Source organism: Meriones unguiculatus, chromosome X, assembly GCF_030254825.1.
Source record: "Meriones unguiculatus strain TT.TT164.6M chromosome X, Bangor_MerUng_6.1, whole genome shotgun sequence".
NCBI classification, from domain to species: Eukaryota; Metazoa; Chordata; class Mammalia; order Rodentia; family Muridae; genus Meriones; species Meriones unguiculatus.
In genome coordinates, this window is record NC_083369.1 from 71,377,469 (window position 1) to 71,403,009 (window position 25,541).

The 25,541-nt window shown below is 35.1% G+C and overlaps 1 protein-coding gene and 1 non-coding gene across 8 annotated transcripts in view; both read right to left on the bottom strand.

The window, feature by feature from the left end:
- Lrch2 (leucine rich repeats and calponin homology domain containing 2) overlaps nucleotides 1-25,541 on the bottom strand; it is a 164,929-nt gene that overhangs the window by 14,049 nt on the left and 125,339 nt on the right. For 2 of the 7 annotated variants that reach the window (XM_060375690.1, XM_060375692.1), the window contains 9 exons: nucleotides 23,984-24,049; nucleotides 18,708-18,756; nucleotides 18,513-18,629; nucleotides 8,429-8,473; nucleotides 4,601-4,651; nucleotides 2,240-2,297; nucleotides 1,376-1,488; nucleotides 1,063-1,200; nucleotides 836-913 (listed from right to left, as the gene is read on the bottom strand). In XM_060375690.1, coding sequence (XP_060231673.1) covers nucleotides 836-913; nucleotides 1,063-1,200; nucleotides 1,376-1,488; nucleotides 2,240-2,297; nucleotides 4,601-4,651; nucleotides 8,429-8,473; nucleotides 18,513-18,629; nucleotides 18,708-18,756; nucleotides 23,984-24,049 — 715 coding nt within the window. The remainder of the gene's footprint in view (nucleotides 1-835; nucleotides 914-1,062; nucleotides 1,201-1,375; nucleotides 1,489-2,239; nucleotides 2,298-4,600; nucleotides 4,652-8,428; nucleotides 8,474-18,512; nucleotides 18,630-18,707; nucleotides 18,757-23,983; nucleotides 24,050-25,541) is intronic. The other 5 variants (XM_060375691.1, XM_060375694.1, XM_060375695.1 and 2 more) reach the window with 4 other exon arrangements.
- On the bottom strand, nucleotides 4,115-4,244 carry LOC132650273 (small nucleolar RNA SNORA35). Its single transcript, XR_009588643.1, has one exon. It is a non-coding gene; the product is annotated as a small nucleolar RNA SNORA35 (small nucleolar RNA).

Consider the following 25,541-nt stretch of genomic DNA (forward strand, 5'->3'; position numbering starts at 1 on the left):
TCAAAATCAACAAGTTTATGACAGAACTGCTTTGATAAGTAAACTTGATATTTTGGATTTTGTCATTTTTCAAACTACACTGATAAAAAAGGAATAGGAAGTTTTCTCCTTCTTTGCTTCTGTAGCCAAAGTAGTATTCACCAAATACTACTGAAGATTTTTAACAATTTCATTATTTCTGATATAGTTATACTAATGTAAATCTTCAATTCAGAATCAATTCACAAAATTTCAAAGAATTGCTGCAGTATAGTTTAATAGTATACTGTATGTATAGCATGTATGAAGACTTAGGTTCAATCTCCAGCATGACCATAAACAACAACGGCAAAGAGTCTAAATGTCGTCCAGCAGAACAACAACAAAAATAAATTAACAACAGCAATGTTGTCACAATCAAGCTTCACTTCTCACAATTACATTCTGTTACTCAGTGTTATCTACAATCAGCAACTTTTTCCATCCAGGAAGATGTTTTATAAGGGTTTTCATTAATCTGAGTGGAGTGGTGCATGCCTGTAATCCCAACACTCGGGGAGGCAGAGGCAGAGGCAGGTGTATCTCTGTGAGATTGATGCCAGTCTCATTTACAAAGCCATTCTAGGACAGCGAAGGCTACACAGAGAAACTCTTGAAAAAAACAAAAACAAACAAACAAAAAAAAAAAATGAAGGTTTTCTTTAGAAGCTGAATGAAAAAATACTTATTAGATAAGTGCTGTAATTCCATATATGTACATGATAAAAGGACAAAGAAAAGATTCAAATTAATGTTCACATATAAAAATGATTTTTTTTCATGTAAGAGATTAATAGTTAAATGACAATTTAATTACCTGTGAAACACCCAACTTTTTGCAAGCATCAAGAAAATTTTCTACATTTCTTCGACATTTTGCCATACTCAGCTTGGGCTGTGAAGTAAGAGAAGACACATTTCATGTACTTTTAAAACAGAACTTAGTTGATACTGAAAATTGTATTTGTTTATTGCATTATTGAAAGATAGTTTTAAAAACATGTATTTTTCTTTGGAAACTAGTGATCTGTCGACATTACTTACCACTGCTGGTGATGGTACATGGATACTAGCGACGGAGCGTGGCCTTATGTGATTGGCTAAATGGCAAAGAACAACTCCATCCATCAGTGCAGCTCCTATGTCATCAGGCAAAATGACTTTTAATCTGGATTCAAGATTCTATAAAGAAATGAAGATAAATTGTATCTATCTTACCTAAACATATGGTATATATTCAATTACTAATTATATGATCAAAAAATTGAAAGCTTAAAAATAAAATCAATATACTTTACAACTTTGACAAGTTAAAACGTTTTCAGTAAAGGAGATGTGCAAGGTCGGTACAACTTACACTGCGAAGCTGCCGTATCTGTTCACGCTCTTCCCGTAGATGTTCCATCTTTCTTCTCATTGTAAAACCTGGATCTGCTGCCCCATATTCCTGACGAGATGCACGGCTAAAGGCTGTATAAAAACAGAAGTTCCCTAACTTTTTATAAAGTTAATACAAAGTACAATCATCCGTGGAGAAAAAAGCATGATAAAAGAAATCAGTACAGAATTACAAAAGATGCAAATAATAATGCATTCAAATATTTTAAATATGTGTAAGTGATCTTTAGCTACATAGCTGAAGAAGAGTGGGCAACACAAATGCAATGATTTCTACCACTTACGTATGTTCGATTTAACCATACGTTATTAGACACTTATGACCAGGTTAAAAGTGATGATTGCACACATGACAGCCTTCTAGCTTTAAAGAAAAAAGAAAATCATTTGGGAAAGTCAAGACAGTTATTTGGAAATGAGACCATAATTCAAGACCTTGCCAATTAAAATGCATCCACTTTCACTTAGGCATGCCAGATACAAAAGAACCCTATTTTAAAATATCATATAATGTGGGGGGGTATAATTTCAAAGAGTGTTTTGTCTGCTAGCAGAGGGCGCATTCTAATAGCAGTCACAACACAGATAAGACTGCAGGATACCTAAGGCAAAAACCTGAGGTTACAGAAGCTTGGAGGTAATGGGAAAGAAAGAAATGGTAATGGGAATTGTAAAGACAAATAAGATCAAAAGAAAAGAGCTTTTAGAAAATGAAAAAGAATTTTGAGTATATAAAATTATGGATTCCAATCCATTTAACCTAGAACACTCTAGATTAAACACAGACAATAAATTTTATTTAAAGACTATACCATATATTTACCTGATCTAGGCTTCAAGCCAAAGGGACCATGTGAAAAGCCATCAGTCCTGTCATATTCCTAAAAAACAACAACAAAAAAGGTACATCCTGTCATTTCAAAGTCATGAAGGTACTTATTCATACTCACTCCAATTTTGAGATTTATTTACAATGTTTATGTGAATAAAGTCAACCAAGATTTCAATTCAAGTTGATAATATTTCACTTTTTAAAAGTCAATAAATATTAATTTACCTGGGTATGTAATTTTAAATCTTTCTTTATTTTTTTAAATAAGGCATGTGTATGAGAGAGAGATGTAGAAGTCAGAGGACAAGAGGACAACTTATAGGAGTCACTTCTCTCCATCATCAGAATCACACTTCAATTAAAAACTTTATCAACACGGACTCAGTATCTACTACTGTCTTGACACCTAGCAGTGAAAAATTTGAGGACAATCCACGGGTTTATATTGACAGGGGTTTCAGAATAATAGATAATAATAAATTATTATCTCTTCCATCTGAACACATATTATTTCAAAGTGTTTCTGTAAGCTACGGTAAGCTATGGAAAGTTTCATATAAATATATATGAAATAGGAGTGAAAAGCTTATCGCATATTTGTGAAAATATTTCATTTTAATGGGATTAATTTTATGAAATGCAAATGAGATTGTTTTAAAAATTGAATGAGGAAACTGAAAATGATTTATCAGTTTTATAATTTACAAAATAAATAACTATAATGCAGTCTTGGCAGAATGTTATTACTACTCTGGGTAGAAACTCTGGGAAGCAGGTTGGGACAAAACTTTAGTTACTTCTCTGCCATTCACTGGCTAAACTCTTTGAGGAAGCAACTGTTCTTTTCTGCTACAAAATGATAAAGGCACACAAAATGGAACTATATTTATGTTCCAGTGTAACATAGAGACTTAGTTAATGTGGTACACACAGGAATTTTACCATTTTCTTCTCACATGAAATTGAGGCAGTCAGAATTCTGCAGGATATCTGAATCTTTTTCTAGATATGCTAGGCAGCTTATTGTGAATGTCAGTGAAGCTATGAAACACATGTTCTTCATCCTTCCCATCTACAGCCTTATGTGTTGTCCCACTGTTTTCATTTCTGAACAAAAATTTCATTAATCCAAAAAAAAAGCAAAAATGATAAAAGTAATAATATAACTTATCTGAAATAAACTGACAATAATACACTTCCTGGCAGGCACAGGCAATAAAATCATAAAGCATCTATGTAAATCAAGTTGTAGTTATACTTATCCTTATATTTGTTATACAAAGAAAGGATTTATAGAAGCATGCAGCTATAACTATAATTTGAGGATATCTTAATTTAAATTTTTTTCAACTCCATGTACATCATCATTTTACTTTCTATATAATTTAGAAATATGTTCATAAAACTTATGCTCATGGCCATAAAAAAGTATTATAATACAAATCACCGAAACCAATACAGAAAAATTCCAGCTTTCTAAAAATGTAAATCTACTCATATATAATGAGATAAAATCTACAGAATCAAATTTCTACAATACATTCAGATCAACTAAGCATTTTAAGGCCTAAATTCAGGAAATGAACACTCATTTTCTTACTAATGAAAATAGACTGTAGAGTATTAAATAAGGTAATCTAAACTGAAGTGGTCATTAATTTTTTTAATTTATTGTGGCAAAGTAATAGATTAAATTAAAACAAGTACACATTCAAACGACCAGAGTATTTGAACAAAATTTTATAAATTATATATATAAATAAATATATATTATATATTTATAAATAATAAATATATATGTAATTATATTTATATACATATATATACCAGCTCTCCTCTTGAATATCATATTTAACATTCCAGCAAAGGTGTGACCTCCTGTCGATAGGAACAATCCACTGCAGGACTGTTTCTCGTGGAAAAAGGACATTTTTCTTGCATTGTTTTTCAGACCAAATTGGCTATAAGGAAAACCAAAGGCCATTGCACAATGCTTAAGGGCAAGTTTCAAATTAAAATTTCAGAGCCATTGTTAAAATCCAGTATTTATTTTAAAATGAAGAGGGATAAGAAAACAGACAGCTCATAAAGTGACTTATATTCTGTGATATAGAAGTATGTTCCACAAAAAACCACAAGTTAGTAACATTTACTAGGAGTATTTATATGAAGGAATGGTATCCATAATTTTTTTTTACAGACAAGACTTGAATAAAATAATCAAATAGAATTTTTAAGAGTGGATAAATTACTTTGTAAAAGTTTTTAAAAAGATTATTTTTTGAAAAAGGAGTCAAGTAAGAACCCTCTGTAAAACACAGAAAAGATACAAAGCATTAAAACAACTTGTACCTCAGATGATACCGGAGACTGTGGTAACATATGAGCATTATCACTCTCTTGCTAAAATATAAAAATAAAAATATGAAAGATGAAATTAAAATACACAATGATGATTTTAGCATACAAAAAGACAATGGAAAGTTGTTTTGATCAAATTTCAAAGGAGGAATTGGCAGTGTACAATCTATCACCTTGCCACTTAAATGTTGTTTTTGGACCACACAGTGCAGGTCTTCTCTGGCAATTTGTTATATATAAATGATCCCTGTCAATAACTAATAATGAATTAGGTTTTATATGAGATCCCTTAATGATTTGTAAGTATTGTAAGCTATAATCTAAGCATACTGGTAAAATGTATTACCATTTGAGATACATCAATGAAGGCAGGCAAAAGGTCATCATAATATATCAGTGTAATTAGAAAATATTTACAAAGAATTTAACTGAAAAAAAAATACATTTTCATGGTTTATTCATGAATATTATAATGTTAAACTAATGAAAAAAATCTTGACATTTAACCTGGAAATTTTATACCACATATAACAAATATTCATTTGACCAATGATTATTGACCAGCTACTATGTGAGATACTGTTCTAGACACTAAGAATAAAGATATTTGGTAAAATATTCTTAAAGACTGTCTCAGTCTAGTCTATCAATGACAGTTTCATTTATACAGCTAGTATAAAATTCCCAGTCTATGTACGGCATAGTAGGGATCATAAAGAAATCATGGAGGAAAGAAAGGATTGGTGAAAAATATAAGTTTCTTGGAAAAATAAAAAGTCAGTAAAATCCAGGTTAAGTGAAAAGATAAGAACAAAGATACAGAAGCAAAAAAAAAAAAAAATGTAAAGCAATTCTGTATTCCAGAAGGTAAAGGTGGGCAAGTTGTGAGCTTATACTGATATGGCTACCAGGGCCTTGATTAAAAAGGACCAAAAATTTACTTAAAGCATGGGGTAAAACTGAAAGTTTCTAAACAAATAAATGGGCTTCTACTATTTGTATTCTGAAAGCAGTGGGGAGAACAGATTTAAGGGAGAAGAGGGGTGGGAGAGATATTTCAGTTGGTAAAGAGATTGTAATGTAAGCATAGGGACCTGAGTTTAGATACCCACTACCCACATACAATGAGGAACGTGATGGCATGTCTCTGATCCTAGCAATTGGAAGGCAGGGAGAGGTGGATCTTTGAAATCACAGACCAGTAAATCTAGCTGAATTGGGGAGCTTCAAATTCAGTAAAAGACACTATCTCAAATAATGGGATTGAAAAGGACTAAGGAAGACACTGGAAGTTGACAAAGGGTGAACCCACATGTATGCATGTTCGGCACACACAGATAGATAGATAGATAGATAGATAGATAGATAGATAGATAGATAGATAGATAGATAGGGGGACAGACAGGTGGACAGATACAAGGAGATAATAAAAAGACAACAAAGCAAGGAAACTATTATAATAATCCAAGCAAGAAGGACTGAAAAGTTATGCCAAGGAAGTGAAGATGGAAAATTCAGTGGTTAGAAAAAATATTTCATTGCCCTAAAATAAGTAAGTAAGTAAATTAGTTGGTTTTAATAATGGATTAGATATTGGAAGAGGTGGAAGGAAAATGTCTATGATGATGCAGGAGGACAGCCAGCATAAACCTCCAGCTTGGAGGTCAGAGAACGCTTTCTGTTGAAAGCCAGATAGTAAATATTTTAGATTTGTGGACCACATGGTCTTGGTATTAACTGCATAACTGGTGATAACTGCACTAGAATACAAAAGTAACTATAGTAATTGCATCCCTTCTGTATTTAAACTTTACTTAACAAGCATAGCAATTGTGCCAGGTTTGACTGTGGGCCACTTTGCCAACTTCTGCTTTGTCTAGAAAGGAGATGGTGATTTCATAAAGTAGTTATCAACTTTATTCGCACAATAAATTCAAATAGAATTAAACATGTCCTCCCTCCCGCTCTCCATCTCTCTCTCTCTCTCTCTCTCTCTCTCTCTCTCTCTCTCTCTCTCTCTCTCTCACACACACACACACACACACACACACACAGACTGAGCTGCCAATCAGCCACATCTGAGCAGGAGGTCTAGTTCCTCTTCATGCATGATCCTCAGTTGGTGCTTCAGTCTCTGCAAGACCTCTGGTTGGTCTCCTTGTGGAGCTCCTGTACTCTTCATGTCCCTCTAATCTCACCCCTCTCTTCCTCCTTAAGACTCTCTGCACTCTGCCCAAAGTTTGGCCCTGAGTCTCTGCAACTGCTTTGATCCACTGTTAAGTAAATCCTTTCAGAGGACCCTTTATAGTAGATTCCCATCCTGTTTCCTCTCTTCCACTGCTTGTGTTGTCTATCCTGTTAGCCATTCTGAATGAGATTTAAGCATCCTCCTTAGGGTCCTCCTTAGTGTTTAAGCTTCTTTATGTCTGTAAATGGATATCCTATATTATATGGGTAATATATGCTCATTAGTGAGTGTATACCATGCCTTAGACATCAGTATTTTTAAAAACTCATCAAGCATTTTCAATTTGCAACCTACATTAAAAACCACTGCATCAATTAAAAAAGCTAACATGTTTGAAGCAAGCACGGCAAAAAAGATGAATACGTTGAATCCTTAGGTGAGTAACTTAGATTCTAAGCAACTAAGAAAGAGAACACATTACTACAAAAGCCTAAGGCTCGATGGTAAAGTATGGAATAGAGACTTAAATTAGGAGCTGTCATTAGGCACTCTGGTGTTAGTCATAAAGATTCTGAGCATTGATACTAGCACTTTATAGTCCATGCAGATGGTTATGACATACACAGGAATAAGATTTAAGGGTGAAACAGATATTGCAAAGTGTAACAAAAAGCTAGTATCACATCTACAACAAATGACTGAGGTCATGAACAGCTAAATGTTAGGAAGCACACTTAAACAAAACCTGCCTTCAGATGTTCCACAGATACTAACAGTAAAATGATGGGAACATTGGAAACAACTGCTTTTTTACCTTACATAAATATTATTTGATACGACATAGAAAGAAAACACTATTGAGTCAGGCAAAGGTAGTTTATATAGACTATTTAAACCAGAATAAATTTATGTTCAGATGGCCTGCCAAATACTAAAAATCAAATTAACTACCTATGTCCCCAAGCAAACATATCCAAACTTGGGGATTATAGTAACAAAATGTCATCTCAGTAGTGGTATGTTGTTTAACCTAGTGCAGCAGAAACATCTGCAATAATGTGAATTTGATAAATACAATTTTAAAATTTAAAACCCTGAACAGGATTTGTGAAGAAAGTTCTTTAAAAATCGTGGACACATCCAAAATCCCAACAAGTGAAGTGTTTTCCTCCAAAACCTGACAACTTGGCTTTAAGTTCAATATCTATAATACAATGTAAAAAAGAGAGACCAGACTCCTAAAATTTGTCACATGACCTCCACACACATGCAGCTATATTTGTGCACACACATGATTTACGCTCACTGGTAATACATTTTTGAGAAATATAAAATTTCAACTGACTGCCATGCTGGTTGGTAAAGTAAAAGTGGAAGATGATAACAAATATAAAGTGATGGGTTACAGATCCAAGACAAATCATAAACTTTTGAAACTATTAAAAATTGCATTCTAGAAAATTCCAGAAATGAAATGATTAAATTAGTAACTATATAATAATGATCATAAGTTTTTATTATTGTAGGAAACTCATGCTTTAAATCAATAACAAAAAAATTGACAGCTAAGCAGCATTAACTATCACTGAACCAAATAAATATTAAAGTAATCATTATCACCCTTGTCTCACCTCCTCATTTTCATTGCCACTTGAATTCTTCCTTGTTGATTTGTACTGAAAAACAATTTGAATGCATGCTTTATCTTTCCTTGAATATATATATATATATATTTTGAAAATGACAAATAAGGTTTATTACTATAATTTTATTAAATTATCTGCCAGTAAACTTAAGTACACAATCCAGTATAAACAGTCTTTCTATTCACAAATACAATGCTGTGATTAACACTATTCCAAGAAGCATTTCCTTCCTAAGCCAGACACATTTTCCATTCTTTCTTTCAAGTTTGCAATCTCAGGTTTGTCTTAGATGAGTCGCCCTCAAATAGTGGGCCATGACACCATTTGAAAGTCACATATTCATAATATGATTCATAGCAGTAGCAAAATTACAATTCTGAGTAGCAACAAAAATAATTTTAAGGCTGGAGGTCACCACAACAAAAGAAACTGTATTAAATGGTCACAGCATTAAGAAGGTAGAGAACCACTGATCTTAGAGTCTGGCTTTTTCTTTGTTCAATTTGGTCAACAAATCATTAAGTCAACTTTGTTGTCAATCTCTCACAGCTTTACTTCTTACGAATTTTTAAAACTACCATCCTGTACCAGGGTTCTTACCTTCTCGCATGTGGTTTATAATGTTACTAAATTAAGACAGTAGCAATCGTGTTAAAAAGCTGGGCTGGAGATGTGGTTCCAACTACCTATGAAACTCCTGGTTCAATCCTCAGTGCCACAAAAGACGTAATCTATTGATTTCAGGCTAAATGGGACTACATTAAATGTATACACCAACTATGCAATGATAGCGATAGTGTTAAGAGCTAACATTTAGAACTACTGCTTACTATACAATAGTGATGACTGAATTGTACATATTTAGACATTTAATCTTTATAACAACAATTTAAGTACCCAAATTGATACTCAAACTCAAGGGATGACACAGGCTAGAAAGAGAAAACTTCCTCTATTGCTGGAGGGAATATCAACTTGTACCACCACTTTGGAAATCAAATCTGGTACACTACTGAGCTGGTTATTCCTATCTTTCGGCAAAAGCACTAGATTTAATTTCCAAAGAGGTTTTACAAGTTTATATTCCTGCCATCAATAGAGGAAGGTTCCTCTTTCTAGCATGTGTCCCCCCTTGAGTTTGAGTATCAATTTGGGTACTTATACAGTTGGTAATGTAAACTTGTACAACCACTTTGGAAATCAATCTGGCACTTTCTCAGACAACTAGAAATAGTGCTTCCTCAAGATCCAGCTATACGACTCCTAGGCATATATCCAAAAGATGTTCAAGTACACAACAAGTACATTTGCACAACCATGTTTGTAGTAGCTTTATTCATAATAGCCAGAACGTGGAAACAGCCCAGATGTCCATCAACGGAGGAATGGATACAGAAACTGTAGTACTTTTATACAATGGAATACTACTCAACAATTAAAAACAAGGAAATCATTGAAATTTGCAGGCAAATGGTGGGATGTAGCCCATGGTAGCTCAGTGTCCAAGTGGATTTCCTTAGTAAGGGGAACAGGGACTGTCTCTGACATGAACTCAGTGGCTGGCTCTTTGACCTCCCCCACCCTCTGAGGGAGGAGCAGCCTTGCTAGGCCACAGAAGAGAACACTGCAGCCAGTCCTGAAGAAACCTGATAAGGAAGGAAGGGGAGGAGGACCTCCCCTAGCAGTGGACTTGGAAGGGGCAGGGAGGAGATGAGGGAGGGAGGGTGGGATTGGAAGGAAATGAGGGAGCGGGCTACATCTAGGATACAAAATTAATAAACTGTAGCTAATATTAACAAAATAAAATTTTAATTAAAAAAGGAATAACCATACATCAAGATCCACCTATAACACTCCTGGGCATAAATCAGAAATATGCTCAACATACAACAAGGGCATTTGCTCAACTATGTTCATAGCAACTTTATTCATAAGCCAGAATCTGGAAACAACTTAGATGTCCCTCAACTGAAAAATGGATACAGAAATTGTGGAACATTTACACAATGGAATATTACTCAGCGATTAAAAACAACAAAATTATGAAATTTGCAGGCAAATGGATGGGACTGGAAAAGATCTTCCTGAATGAGGTAAGTCAGAAACAGAAAGACGCATATGGTATATGCTCACTTGTAAGTGGATATTAGCTATACAATATAGGATAAACGTACTAAAATCTATAGTCCTAAAGAAACTAAACAACAAGGAGGACTCTAAAGAAGATGCTTCATCCTCATTCAGAAGGGCAAACAGAGTAGACAGGGAAAAGGACAGGAACCTTCTTCCACAGGGTGCCTCTGAAAGACTCTACCCATCAGGGAATCGAAGCTGATGCTGAGACTCACAGTCAAACTTTGGGCAGAGTGCAGGGAATCTTATGAAAGTAGGGAAAAGACTGAAAGACCTGGAGAGGACAGGAGCTCCACAAGGAGAACAGAGCCAAAAAATTGGGGGTTCAGGAGGTCCTGCAGAAGCTAATGCATCAACCAAGGACCATGCATGGAGAGGACCTAGATCACCTGCTCAGATGTAGCCCATAGGAAGCTCAGTCTCCTGTTCTCCTAGTAAGGGGAACAGGGGCACTCTCTGATATAGGCTCAGTGGCTGGCTCTTTTATCACCTCACCCTGTCAAGATTGCATAACTCAGGCACAGAGAAAGAGGATCCAGACAGTCCTGATGAGACCTGATAGGCTAGGATCAGATGGTAGGAGAGGAGAACCTCTACTATCTGTGGACTAGAGGAGGGACATAGGGGGGAAAGACCAAGGGGAGATGAAGGAGGGACTACAACTGGGATACAAAGTGAATAAATTGTAATAAATGATAATAAAATTAAGGAAAAAAAAAGAAATTCAGAGATATGTTCAACATGAATCTGAATACATGAAAAATCTCTCAATTCTTCGAATCAAGAGAATAGAGTGTGACAATCACAAGAATTATTTTGTTTCCTTGCCAAACCCCACTGACTTCTTATGTAAATCAGTGGGAAAAACAGGTGCTAAGTGAAGTCCTATTTTTAAAACTACTAATTCTCAGATCATATCCCTAAGTTTTCTGTCTGATACTCAGGGTTTTCTTTAATTGTCCCTATTATGGAGCTTTGTCTTCCATATTTGTTGGAAATAATATATAATTTACCTTGTATCTCAGTTACAATCTGAGTTATATTAGGAATGACAGATAAGAAACATGTTCCTATAATGTATTTTACAACTATGACTAATGGACATTAACTCCACTTAGTATCTTTCTTTTTGTTTTGCTATTGAAGATTGAACCTACAGCTACACCCATAGTCTTGTACACTACTATGTTTTCCCGACCTCAAAGGAATAATTTGTTTTGAGTCATATTTTTAGGCAATGTCCTAACACTGACATCTTCTGACTACTGAGAAGAACTACACATGCCCTTGAAATACTTCCCAGTGGATAAAGATGTTTACACCTACTTTATCACATATGAAAGAAAAAATCGTGATGGTCATTTCAGATGTTATTCAATTCTATCTCTTAGCAACCTTAAAATAAAATTGACACAGTAGAAGAAATACACAAGCCATAAAAACTAAAATATTTAATGAGCAAATGATGCTTTTAAAGCAAGAAACAGTTGATACTGATAAAGGCTCACTAAACACTCTGTTCAGTTCACTTAAATTTTTTAAATTATTATTTTTATTTTTTTAATATTAGTTACAGTTTATTAACTTTGTATCCCAGCTGTAGCCCACTCCCTCATTTCCTATCAATCCCACCCTCCCTCCCTCCCTCATCTCCTTCCTGCCCCTTTCCAAGTCCACTGATAGGGGAGGTCTCCTCCCCTTGCATCTGACCCTAATTTATTAGGTCTCATCAGGACTGGTTGCAATGTCCTCTTCTGTGGCCTATCAGGGCTGCTCCTCCCTTAGGGGTGGGGGGTGGGGTTCAAAGAGCCAGCCACTGAGTTCATGTCAGAGACAGTCCCTGTTCCCCTTACTAGGAAAACCTACTTGGATACTGAGCTGCAATGGGATATGTCTGAGCAGGCGTTCTAGGTTCTATCCATACACAGTCCTTGGTTGGAGAATCAGTCTCATAAAAGAACCCTATGCCCAGATATATTTGGTCCACGTGGAGCACCTGTCCTCTCTAGGTCATATTATCCACCCCCCCCCCTCATGTGATTCTCCGTCCTCTGCCGAAAGTTTGGTTATGAGTCTCGGCATCTGCTTTGGTATACTGCTAGGTAGAGTCTTTCAGAGGCCCTCTATGGTAGGCTCCATAAATCAATGGAACTGAATAGAAGACCCAGAAATAAACCCACATACTTATGAATACTTGATTTTTTAAAAAGTTCAATTAAGTCAAAATATTTTAAAAAGTGAAAATGTTCTAATGTTAATGTTCATTTTAGATAAAGTTCTCCACAACACAAAACAGTAGCAGAGTAAAAGCTGTGAACTCTATTTTTAACTCTACTAGACTTCTAGGCCTTAATATCCCTTTATGTAGAATAGAAATGATAACTACATTTATCTTACTGAAGTTTTCTGAAGACTAACTGGGTTAATATCTGCAAATGTTTATGGCAGTGCCTGGTACTTAATAATTCCGATACAAGAGTTTGAATTTCATATATATGTATACAGAGAGAGACATATATATTCAGTATGATTTTATCATATTGTTTGGGATAAAGAAAATCAAAGTAATATCAAATTTATCTATATTATTATTATTATTTATAATTTATTCACTTTGTATTCCAGTTGTAGCCCCTCCCTTATCTCCTGATTCCACCTTTTCTCTCTCTTCCCCCCATCCACCTTCCCTGGTCCACTGATAGTCCTGTACTATCTGACTGTAGCCTATCATGTCTCATCAGTACTGGCTGCATAGTCTTCCTCTGTGATCTGGCAAGGCCACCTCACCAGGGAGAGGTGATAAAAGAGCCAGCCACTGAGTTCACGCCAGAGATAGCTCCTGCTCTCTTTACTGGGGAATCCACATGGAGACTGAGCAGCCCATGGGCTACACCTGAGCAGGGGGTCTAGGTCCTGTCCATGAATGGTCCTTGGTTGATTCATCAGTCTCTACTGCCTCCCCTGGGTGCAGATTTTTTGGTTCTGTTGGTCTCCTTGTGGAACTCATGTTCCCTTTGGCACCTTCTATTCCCTCCTTCGTCCATAAGATTCCTTACACTCTGCCCAAAGTTTGACTATGAGTCTCAGCATCTGCTTCGATCCCCTGCTAGGTAGAGTCTTTCAGAGGACCTTTGTGGTAGGCTCCTGTCCTGCTCCCTTTCTTCTCCCACTTGTGATGCCTATCCTGTTTGCCTTCTGAATAAGAATTAAGCCTCTTCCTTAAGGTCCTCGTTGTTTAGTTTCTTTAAGAATATAGATTTTAGTGTGTTTATCCTATATTATATGTCTAATATCCACTTATGAGTGAGTATATAGCCTGTGTTGTCTTTTTGCTTCTGAGTTACCTCACTGAGAATGATCTTTCCTAGTTCTATCCATTTGCCTGCAATTTCATAATTTCCTTGTTTTTAATTGCTGAGTAGCATTCCACTGTGTAAATGCAACACAATTTCTGTATCCATTTCTCAAATGAGGGACATCTGGGTTGTTTGCAGATTCTTCTGGAGTATCTCCACACCTGACTTCAAGCTGTACTGTAGAACAACAGTATTAAAAATGACATGGTATTGACATAGAAACAGCCAGGTGGATCAATTGAATCAAACAGAAGACCAGGAAATAAACTGACACACCTATGGATACTTGATTTTTGACAAAGAAGCCAAAAACAATACAATGAAAAAAAAAGTATCTTCAACAAATGGTGGTGGTCTAACTGGATGTCCACATGTAAAAAATGCAAATAGATCCATACATATCATCTTACACAAAACTAAAGTCCAAGTGGATCAACATAAAACCAGACACACTGAATCTGTTAGAAGGAGAAGTGGAGAAGAACCTTGACCTCATTGGAACAGGGATAACTTCCTGAACAGAACACCAACAAAATAGGCTCTAAGGTTAACAGTCAATTAGTAGCACCTCAAGAAACTGAAAAGCTTCTATAAACCAAAGGACACTGTCAACAGAACAAAACGACAGACTGGAAAGAGATATTCACTAACCCTACATTTGACAGAGGGCTAATACCCAGACTATATAAAGAACTCAAGAAGTTAATCAAATAATTAACAAACCAAGTAATCCAATTAAAAAATGGGGTACAGAGCTAAACAGAGAATTCTCACCAAAAAATATCGAATTGTGGAGAAATACTTAAAGAACTGTTCAACATCCTTAGTAATCAGCGAAATGCAAATCAAATATTTCTTATTGCTCAGATATACAACATCAAATTCATTCAAGGTATTCTTATAAACATTTTATTCATTGCTTTTGTTACATTCGCATGAATTAAAAAAAGGAAAACTAACATAAATGTCAGGATATAAACTTATTTGCAGAGATGCAAAGGGTTGAGATAAACTATTTCTCAATAGAATGTCTGCCCATTTCCTTCTTTTTTTTCCTTTTTATTAATTACTTTGTATCCCCCCCATAAGCCCCTCCCTCCTCCCCTCTCAGCTCCACCCTCCCTCCCCTTTCTTCTCGCTTGCCCCTCCCAAGTCCACTGATAGGGGAGGTCCTCCTCTCCTTCCTTCTGATCTTAGATCACATCAGGAATGGCTGCATTGTAATCTTCTGTTGCCTGGTAGGGCTGCTCTCCCCTCAGGGGGAGGTGATCAAAGAACAGGCCTTTCAGATTATGTCAGAGGCAGTCCCTCTTCCCATTACTATGGAACCCACTTGGATACTACACTGTCATGGACTACATCTGTGCAGGGGTTCTATGTTATCTCCATGCATGTTCCTTGGTTAGAATATGAGTCCCTGGGGAGACCTCTGTGTTCAAATTTTCTGGTTCTGTTGCTCACCTTGTGGGGTTCCTGTCCTCTCCAGATCTTACCTCTTCCCACTTCTTACTTAAGATTCCATGCACTTTGCCCATCAGTTGGCCTTAAGTCTCAGTGTCTGCTTTGATAGTCTGTAGGGCAGAGCCTTTCAGAGGCTCTCTGTGGCAGGTTCCTAGGTTGTTTCCTGTTTTCTTCTTCTTCTGATGCCTATCCTCTTTGCTTTTTGGGATGGGGATTGAGCATTTTAGTCAGGGTCTGCTCTCTTGATTAGTTTCTTTAGATGTTCAGGGTTTTAGTAGGTTTATCCTATGTTATATGTCTATATGAGTGAGTATATACCGTGTGTGTCTTTCTGCTTCTGGGACAGCTCATTCAGGATGATCCTTTTGAAGTCCCACCATTTACCAGCAAATTTCATGATTTCCTTATTTTTCATTGCAGAGTAATACTCCATTGTGTAGATGTACCACAATTTCTGCATCCATTCTTCAGTTGAGGGGCATGTGGGCTGTTTCCAACTTCTGGCTATTACAAATAAAGCTGCTACAAACATGGTTGAACAAATGTCTTTATTGTGTACTTGAGCCCCTTTTGGATATATGCCTAGGAGTGGTATGGCCGGATCTTGAGGAAGTGCTATTCCTAGTTGTCTGAGAAAGCGCCAGATTGATTTCTAGAGTGTTTGTATATATTCCCACTGGCAGTGGAGGAGGGTTCCTCTTTCTCCACAGCCTCTCCAGCATGTGTTGTCACTTGAGTTTTTCATGTTGGCCATTCTGATGGGCCATTCTCAGGATGGTTTTGATTTGCATTTCCCGAATGGCTAATGACGGTGAGCATTTCTTTAAGTATTTCTCTGCCATTCGATATTCCTCTACAGAGAATTCTCTGTTTAGCTCTGTTCCCCATTTTTTAAGTGGATTACTTGGTTTGCTGTTTTTCAGCTTCTTTAGTTCTTTATACATACTGGATATTAGCCCTCTGTCAGATAAACGGTTGGTGAAGATTCTTATTTGCCGCTATCCGTCACACTGTCCAACTAACCCTAAAAATGGTGCTTAAAAATAATCAGTAATTATGTCATCAAAGTTTAAGGCATTTAGTGTATTTACCAAAGCGTACAACATTGTTTTTTTTGTTTTTTTTTTGTTTTTTTTTTTTTGATCGCATGCTTCTTTCAAACAGATGTTGCTTTTGAAAACTAGGAAGACTATAATATAAATTTATGGACCAAACACAAAGCTATGAAATGAATCCTATTTTCTAGTGGCATAAACTTTATATAACATGCAACACAGTTGAGTACTATATGTTTAGGTAAAATGATACTTATTCAATGAGAAGAGTGTTTAAGAGAGCTACAGGACAATACAATTTGCTATTTGTAGTGCATGCCCAGGTTTGTACTGCTCATCTCAGTCCATTCCAAGTGGAAATGCTATTATTAAAACTCAGTCTAAATCCTGATGATTGGTTCCTGAAAATATAGCAGACTTGAAATCCAAGTAAATAATAATGAAATGCAAATTCAGGATAATTCATATGCCCTCATATTTTCATTTATATTTAAGAAAAGGCCATCTTAAAATAGTCAATCACTGTGAGTTTGAGGCCAGCCTATTCTATGAAGCAAGGCCAGCCAAGGATACACAAAGAAATCTTGTCTTGCCCCTCTGGTGGATGCAGCCTTGCCAGTCCACCTAGGAAGATGATGCTGCCAGCCCTGATGATAATATGATAGGCTACAGTCAGATAGAAGGGGATAAGGACCTTCCCTATCAGTGGACTAGGGGAGGGCATGGGCAGAAGAGAGAAGGTGGGTGGGACTGAGAGGAGATAAGGGGGGACTACAGTTGGGATACAAAGTGAATAAATTGTAATAAATAAATAAATAAATTTTAAAAACAAGGAAGGAGAAATACTTTAAGGACCAGGTGTTTCGTCTTTGTAAAAACAGCTAACATTTAAATGCATGATTTTTTCCACATGGTTTTATTCTTCTTAGCAAAATGCAATTCTGAAAACTAAAATTTACTAACTTTTCTATACATAGATACATAAAAATTATTTGGTTGCTCATCCAAGTTTTAAAAGTATCTATCTTATCAAGAGAACCACATATTTTAAAAATAGACACTTATATTTAATTCAACTACTCCTTGGAAATGCTGTACTAGTCTATACACACAACAATAAAGTATTCTTTAAATTTTCTTTCAAAAAAAGAAAGAAAGAAAGAAAGAAATTCTGTCTTGGAGAAAAAAAAGATATCTACTGTAGTGGGGTGTGATTTCAAGGCCAGTCTGGTCTACAAAGTGAGTCTAGGACAGTCAAGGCTACACAGAAAAAAACCTGTCTTGAAAAATCATTAAAAAGTTATCTACTGAACTATGTGTTAGTTATGCACACTTTTAATCCCAGATCCACGGGAGGTGGATCTCTGTGAATCTGAGGTCATCTTGGTCTACATAGAGGATACCAGGACCATGTAGAGAGAACCTGTCTCAAAAAAAAAAAAAAAAATCCACTAATGGACTAGGAGAGGGACATAGGGGAGGAAGAAGGAGGGAGGGTGTGACCAGAAAGATGAGGGAGGGGCTAAAACAAGGATACAAAGTGAATAAACTGTAATAAATAATAAAAAAGAAAAAATTTAAAAATTCATTAATATAACAAGAAAATATGGACCAGTCTTTAACTATTTATATAGATGTGCTTAAATGCTATATGAAAAAAAATTCTGTACTATGTATTGAAACAAATTTAATTAGTCTGTTTCAGAGCCAGGCCTTCTGTAATCCCAGAGATCAGAGGATGTTGAGTTAAGGCTAACATGGGCTACATTTTGAAACCCTACCTCAAAAATATTATGGAATTAATTGACACAATTAGCAGTGTAACACACAAGCAATAATTTTAACTATTTCAAAAATTATAATGTATGTTAATGTACTCTTAATTTGAATTAGCGATTTTTTTTTCTGGATATACTTACATAGCATATCTCTACACATGAGGGCAATCAAAATGAACACAGTTGTGACATTTACCTGGAGCGTAATATGTTATTAATTTAAAACAAAACTGTTAAAAATCAAAAGCAGTAAGTATAAAACAAAATTTATAATTTATTAAGGTACCTTGAAATATTCTTTTCTGATCTGCTTGCTCCGTCTCCTCTCTTCATTTTGCCAGATTATAGGCTGAGATTCTGGCCATTGTTGATCAGCTATTGGATCCTTCTGATTTTTTAATGGCTATAATGAGAAAGGTCTTTTTTAACTCAATGAATGACCAACAAAATAATACATGTTATTAATTTTATTTCTTCTTACCTGCCATGCAAGAGGTGATAATGGTGAATTCCCTTCATCTGCTGAGACACTAAATAATTAAAGATGTTTTAATATTTCTTAAAGTATTTAAAAATTTTTACATTACTTTATAAACAGCAAATTTGCCTTCTCGTTGGTTTAAAGCAGCAACATAAAGATTAAATATTATCCATACATATGTTTCATTTTATTGTGTTCTTTTGTGTTGTGTTCTATAGAGATTGGGTCTGGTTATGTAGAACTGGATGGCATGGTAATCACTACTGTAGCCCAGGCTAGCCTTGAGCTCATGACAATATCCTGCTTCAGGCTTCCAAGGGCTGCAACGACAGTTATTAACCATCATATGGCTTACTAGTATTAAATAAATTAAAAATTAAAATAGATGAAACAAACCAGTAGTAAGTACCTAATATTGCTCCAAAAAACATCAAAATGGCTTTATTTTATATCAATCTTATACATAAGCTAAAATATTTTATAGAGTGCAAAATGCATATAATATATACAAATATTTACTCCATAAACAACTATTATAAAAAATTTTCCTTTTTAAAAAATCAAGTAAAAGGATCAGTGGGGTGAGTGGGCAAGTAACAACTTGAGTTAGATCCCTGTGATCCATGCAGTGAAAGGGAAAAACTATGTCCTTGAATCCTTGAAAGTTGTCCTCTGACATCCACACTTGTGGTATAGAACACACACACACATACACACACACACATACACACACACACATATATATATATGCATACACATTAAATAAATACATAAATAAATTCCTGTACTTAAATGCCAAAGAGTTCAGAAGACAAATACTTTATTGCCTATTGAACTACTGATTATGAGCTTTAGCTATGACATGACAGGAGCTATGGTGGACCTTTTCCAGATTCAAGGCCTCCTAGAGCACCCACACACATGTGCCATACACTCATAGAGACACAGAGACAAACAGATACAAATACACACAAACATACTCAGAAAAAGTTTAGAAATCTAAAGAAGAATGAGAGACAGAGGAAAAGACAGACACACTCGCACACAGAAAGAGAGAGAAAGAGAAAGAGGGTAGGTAAATGGTGGCTCATAGTGGTTATCTCAGCACTCATAAGGCAGCTGAGGTATCACCACGTTTTGGAAACCTGATTGAGATACACAGTGAGGTAAAGGTCATCCTGAGCCACAGAGTAAGAACGTGTTTCAAACAGACAGAATTTGGAGAAAAGAAGTAACAGAAGAAAGAAGGATAAGAAGAAAGAAGATTGGAAGGAAGGGAAGGAGGACCTCCCCCATCAGTGGACTTGGGGAGGGACATGAGTGGAGAAGGGGGAGGGAGGGTGGAACTGGGAGGGGAGGAGGGAGGGAGCTACAGGAGGGATACAAACTAAATAAACTATAATTAATAAAAATTTTAAAAATGTAATAAAAAAGAAAGCAAAAAAAAAATGGCATCCTCAAAAAAATAAATGGCATCTTCAAAAAAAAAAAAGAAGAAGAAGAAAGAAGATCATAAACATTTATAAGAGTACAAGGGACATCACTACCCCTAGGAAGTAATAAAATATATACAACAATGAAAATACAATAACAGTAATTCCAGAATTTATAAATTTTTTTTTCCAGTGGAAGATAAAGTACAAAATTTTAAGCACAGAAACTTGGTACAAATGAGATTTAAATTTATAGAAACTGTAGTTTATATAACAAACAACATATAAACAACTAAATGGCTACTTATAAATACAAAAAGAAAGAGCAGAAGACGATGAGTAAGAAAAAAGAGAAAGGGAGAAAAGCAAGAAAAAATCCTAGGTTCCTTATCTCTTATCAAATATGGAAATCTATCAACTAAATAAATTTATTTAAATGTAAATAAAGAATCCCAGAAATGGATAATGAAATATGAATGTCATGCTTGGCCCATGTTGCTAAACAGAAACCATTTTCATACTACAAACCATGGAGGAAGAATCAACACAGAGTCTAGACAGTTCCTACATTTATGAGTCAAAAATAATTTGCATCAACTAAAGACCATGCATACCTAGAGCCCTTGTTCGGATGTGGCCCATAGACAACTCAGTCTCCATGTGGGTCACCTACTAAAGGGAGAAGAGACAGTCTCTGACATGAAGGTGGATGCCTGCTCTTTGATCACTTCTCCCATGGTGGGCAGACCTAACCATCCCACAGAGGAAGAGGATCCAGATAGTCTTGATGGGACCTGATAGGTTACAGTCAGAAAGAAGGGGAGGTGGACCTCCCTTATCAGTGGACTAGGGAAGAATGATAGGGGAGGAAGAGTGGGACCAAGAGGACATGACAGAGGGGGCTACAACTGAAATACAAAGTGAATAAATTGTAAATAATAATAATAATAATAATAATAAAGAAAAAAGAATTTAGGGGTCAGAGAAAAAGGAATATATAGAGCCAACAAGATAGTATAATAATGAGACAGGCAAGGACATAGAATAGCATTCTGAACTCTTTGTTTTTGTTATGCACAAACACAGACATATACACAGACACAGAGATACACAAAACGCAGATGTGCATGCATATCTCTTCTAATAAAACACTTGTCAGCATGTCACTTTCATCTTCATATATCATAATGCACACATACCACTCTGGACTATCTATGCACCTAACAATCTATAACTCCACTAAACTGGACTATACATGGCCCTCTCTAAACAATGGAATATCATTCTATAGCTTAGTGACTATCAGAACTAGAACAGTTTCTAGTCAAATATATTTCCAATTTTTTTTTTCAGGATCTCACCTGAAATAATTCTTGTGTACCTGGACAGTAAAACAAAACTACATTCTTCAGGTAAACTTTCTGGGAAAATCTGCTATTTGCTAACCTATGACTGAACACAGTTGAATGTGTATAGAGAAAGACTGAGAGAGGTAAAATCAGTAAGATATGATCAGATTCTAGAAATATTCTCACTAGTCAACACAGTTTGGTAGTGGATTTGCTATGCAGTTTGAGAACAAAAGACAAACTGAGGATGAAGGGTTCTCTAGTTGCTATACAGGAAGAATGGAATTAGCCCTTTCTGAAATTGGAAAAAATGCACAAGAAGCACATTTGAGTACCCAACCAAAGTGAATATAAGTATGGGGAAATCAGACATTCTTACTACACGTCAAATTGGCAATGGAAAGTCAACAACAAAATTCACTATGCTACAGTATATATCAATGCACAACTTACATATAAGCACTGTAATATACATTAATGCATACATCTATATAAAACCTGTGGTATATATCAATGTATATTCCTATGAATAAGCAGTGTTGTATTTTCTGATGCACACACTTATATATAAGCAAGTATAAATATTATACATTATATAATATATAAATGCATATATTGAAGAAGGGTGTGCTATGACTTAAATACAGTGTATTCCCCACAAGGTTTATGTTTGTTGAGAGCTTCAACCTCAGTGTGGTGGTGTAGATCTGGTGTAATCTTTGGGACTTGAGCTTAGGACACAATAATATGGTCATTGGAAAGCCTGTTTTTGGAAGGGATTAATGCAGTTTTGTAGGAGCTCCATTTGATTCCTATGAGAATGAGTTGCATTGCATTTTAAATAATGTAAAAATGAACTATACTATTAAATATCTCCAGCTTTCTGTCATACTGTTTGATCTCCTCTATATACATTACCACCATAGTGAGTCTGGCTACTCTGAAGCCCTCACCACAACCATGCAGAAATGAGTTGATTTGTAAGAGATCATGGAAAGTAAGACACATAGGCAACATAAAAATGAGACCAAGATATAGAATACAGAAATGGGAAATCATGGGCTGGAGAAATGGCTCCACCATTAATGGTTAAGTTTACAACCAAAAATTTAACAAATAAGAAATCCTGCTGAAATAAATAAAAGGATTATATCCCTAAACTCAACACATGCCACTCTAGAGACTGCAGATGATGAGACTCTGATCTGTGGTTGAAGGTAAGAAGAAGCCTATTTCAACTTTATAATTAATCTCAACATTATAACCTTTATCATAAAAAGTGTAAGGACCCATTAGAAGGAAATAAATAGGTGTTGCATTGTTATTTTTCTGTTTAACACCCTCTCTTCTTCAATAATGCAAAAAAAAAAAACATTTAAAATTAAAGCAAAACGGAAGAAAGGAGCTATGTGTAGACAGCACCACAATAACTCAGATGGAAAATAATGGGAACTGAACCAATACAGCTGATAAAGTAATAGAGAGGATGGAAGGATGGTTGAAGCAATATTAATATTTCATGGCTGATGATATTAGGAGGAAGGCATATCAGTGAGTTTTTTGAATGGTTGCTGAGTTGGGTGACTACATATGTAGTTGCATATTCACTACAGTAGATGGACGGGTACAAGAGAAAAATGAAGCTGGAGATACAAATCTACATGGAACTGTGTACTGTTTATATAAACAATTCAGGAAGATGCTTGGATCTGAAGTAAACTTATTGTTGCCAGTACTGTCACTGTACATTATGTCTTCAGGTTCTGCAACAATACAAATCTGAGTTTGCATCCTGAATCTCCCCCTTATGATGTGATCTTGAGCAAGCTATAATAATTTCTGAGTTTCAATTTGCTCATGTGTAAATTGAAGATTTCAACAGTAATGACTTCACAATTGTATTGTGATGGTTAAATAAGGCAGTCCATTTAAAGAGCTAAGAACAGTGCACATATATGCATTATCTAAAAGTCAGCAATTCAGTGTGTGACTCTGTACCACTATCTTTGAAAATTTACACTATGCAAGGGTTGACCCAAAAGTTAAGTAAAACACACATATGAAGCCATGAAGAATAATAAATAGAATTTTTAAGATACTATAATTTTTTAAAATTAGTATCTCTAAACTTAAGTCACTAAACAAGTAGAAGAGTTTAGAATAATCCAACTGAAGAAATTAAAATGTAAACAGTAACAAAAAATGACCACAACCAATTGTACATACATTATTACTGGTGGTAATATCAATACTGTAAATATTTGTGAATAAATAAAGATAAACTGCAAGTATAAGCAAAAAGATTCAGAATCTGTAGGTTTGTTTGTAGAAAACTAAATTAAACACATGCTATGGCATGTTTGATCTCTAAATTACCTACTTATGTTACATCTCTATCATATATCCAGTAAAAACACCTTTTAAGTAAAATCACTGTAAGAGTACCAATTCTCATTATAAAATACCAAATATAAGGACTATGATATGTTTATACCTCTTTTCACAATCCATAGTTTGTTTCAGCTTATTTCTCATGACAGAAGTTGAATGATTAAGAATCCTAGAAGTAAACCAACACAGTAATTACAAACTATACTGAAGAGAACATTGCCCACACATGACATATATGTCCTAAATAAACTGCATATAGGTCATGAAGATCTTTGCTAGAAAATAATATCTCAAGGCTATTTAGATTTAGATGCTCATCAACACATTATTTATGAAAGAATTGAGTTCACCAAATGTGTCTTGCATCTCCTTTTAGAAACTCTTTCTCTACATTTGGACACTATCTACTCTATGAATATCTAATACTGACTTACAAGGAATATAAAGAAATACTTTAGGTACCATTTTTAGTCATATCCTTTTTCCCAGCAAATAAAATAACATGAGGGGGATGCAGCGGGGATACAAAGTAAATACATTGTAATAAATAAATATATAAATAAAAATTTAAAAAGAAGCTTTCCTACAAAGGCATGTCTATAGTCGCTGTGTTTTGAAAGCCACTTTAGGGCTTACCATGGTAGACTAGTGGAGGACAAATGCTACACAACTCTATTGTGAAAAATTAGATGGAGGCTTTGAGCTTCATTTCACAGACAGATGGCCACATACTCATAAGAAAAGTACAAATAAACTTATATTTCAAATGAAAATAAAATAATGAGTTATGTTGGTAATTCATAATCATTTTGACAAAATTCAAATAACATTTTAATTGTAAGTGCAAAATCAGTGTTACTGGTCAATCTTTTTTTTTTTTTTAATCACAAATGTCTTAAACCTTCGATAGGAAACAGTAGTATTAGAGTAAAAAACAAAACAAAAATAAGAATTAATCCCTATAAAAGAGAACTATTTCCATGGCTTTATCTAATTATAAGTTTTAATGTCAGTGTCAAACGTAAATTAGTAACTGTCTTTCATTAGAATAAATGATTGTGCATAATAAAACATTCTTATTATACATATGAATGAAAGTTAATTTTAAAATCAGTGCTACAAAGAATGAAGTGTCTACTTCTTAAAAGAATTCTTTAGCCATCAACAACCTAAAGAATATAAAAAAGAGTCTAAATGAGTTGCATATGAACAAAATGCACACTGTTACGTATGGCTTTACGATGACTACAAAGCATTCATCTTGTGCCAGGCTCACATCTTCACTAGCTTGGTTCTGAACATAGCCTCACTAAAAAGGTGCAGTGATGTGAAAAAGGTCAAGTACTAGACATAAAGCACTGTATTTCTGGGCCAAACAACCACAGAATTAAGCACATTTAAAAAAAAATGTTTTTCTTATGTACATGTGCTAAAGCGTCCTTAGATAGCAAAATGTAGAATTATGGTAATGAAGTATCAAAAGGAAAATAGACTTTTAAGAGGAGATTTGTTAAAAATAAAAGTGAGAGAAATGACAGTAAGTACTACTTAGGAAGGAAAGTCAGAATTATTGTTAGGGGTAACAGGTCAACCTATTATGACCTTTACTATGATAAAAAAGGATGTCTCTCCACACTGCACTTACTAGTATGATATGTGTG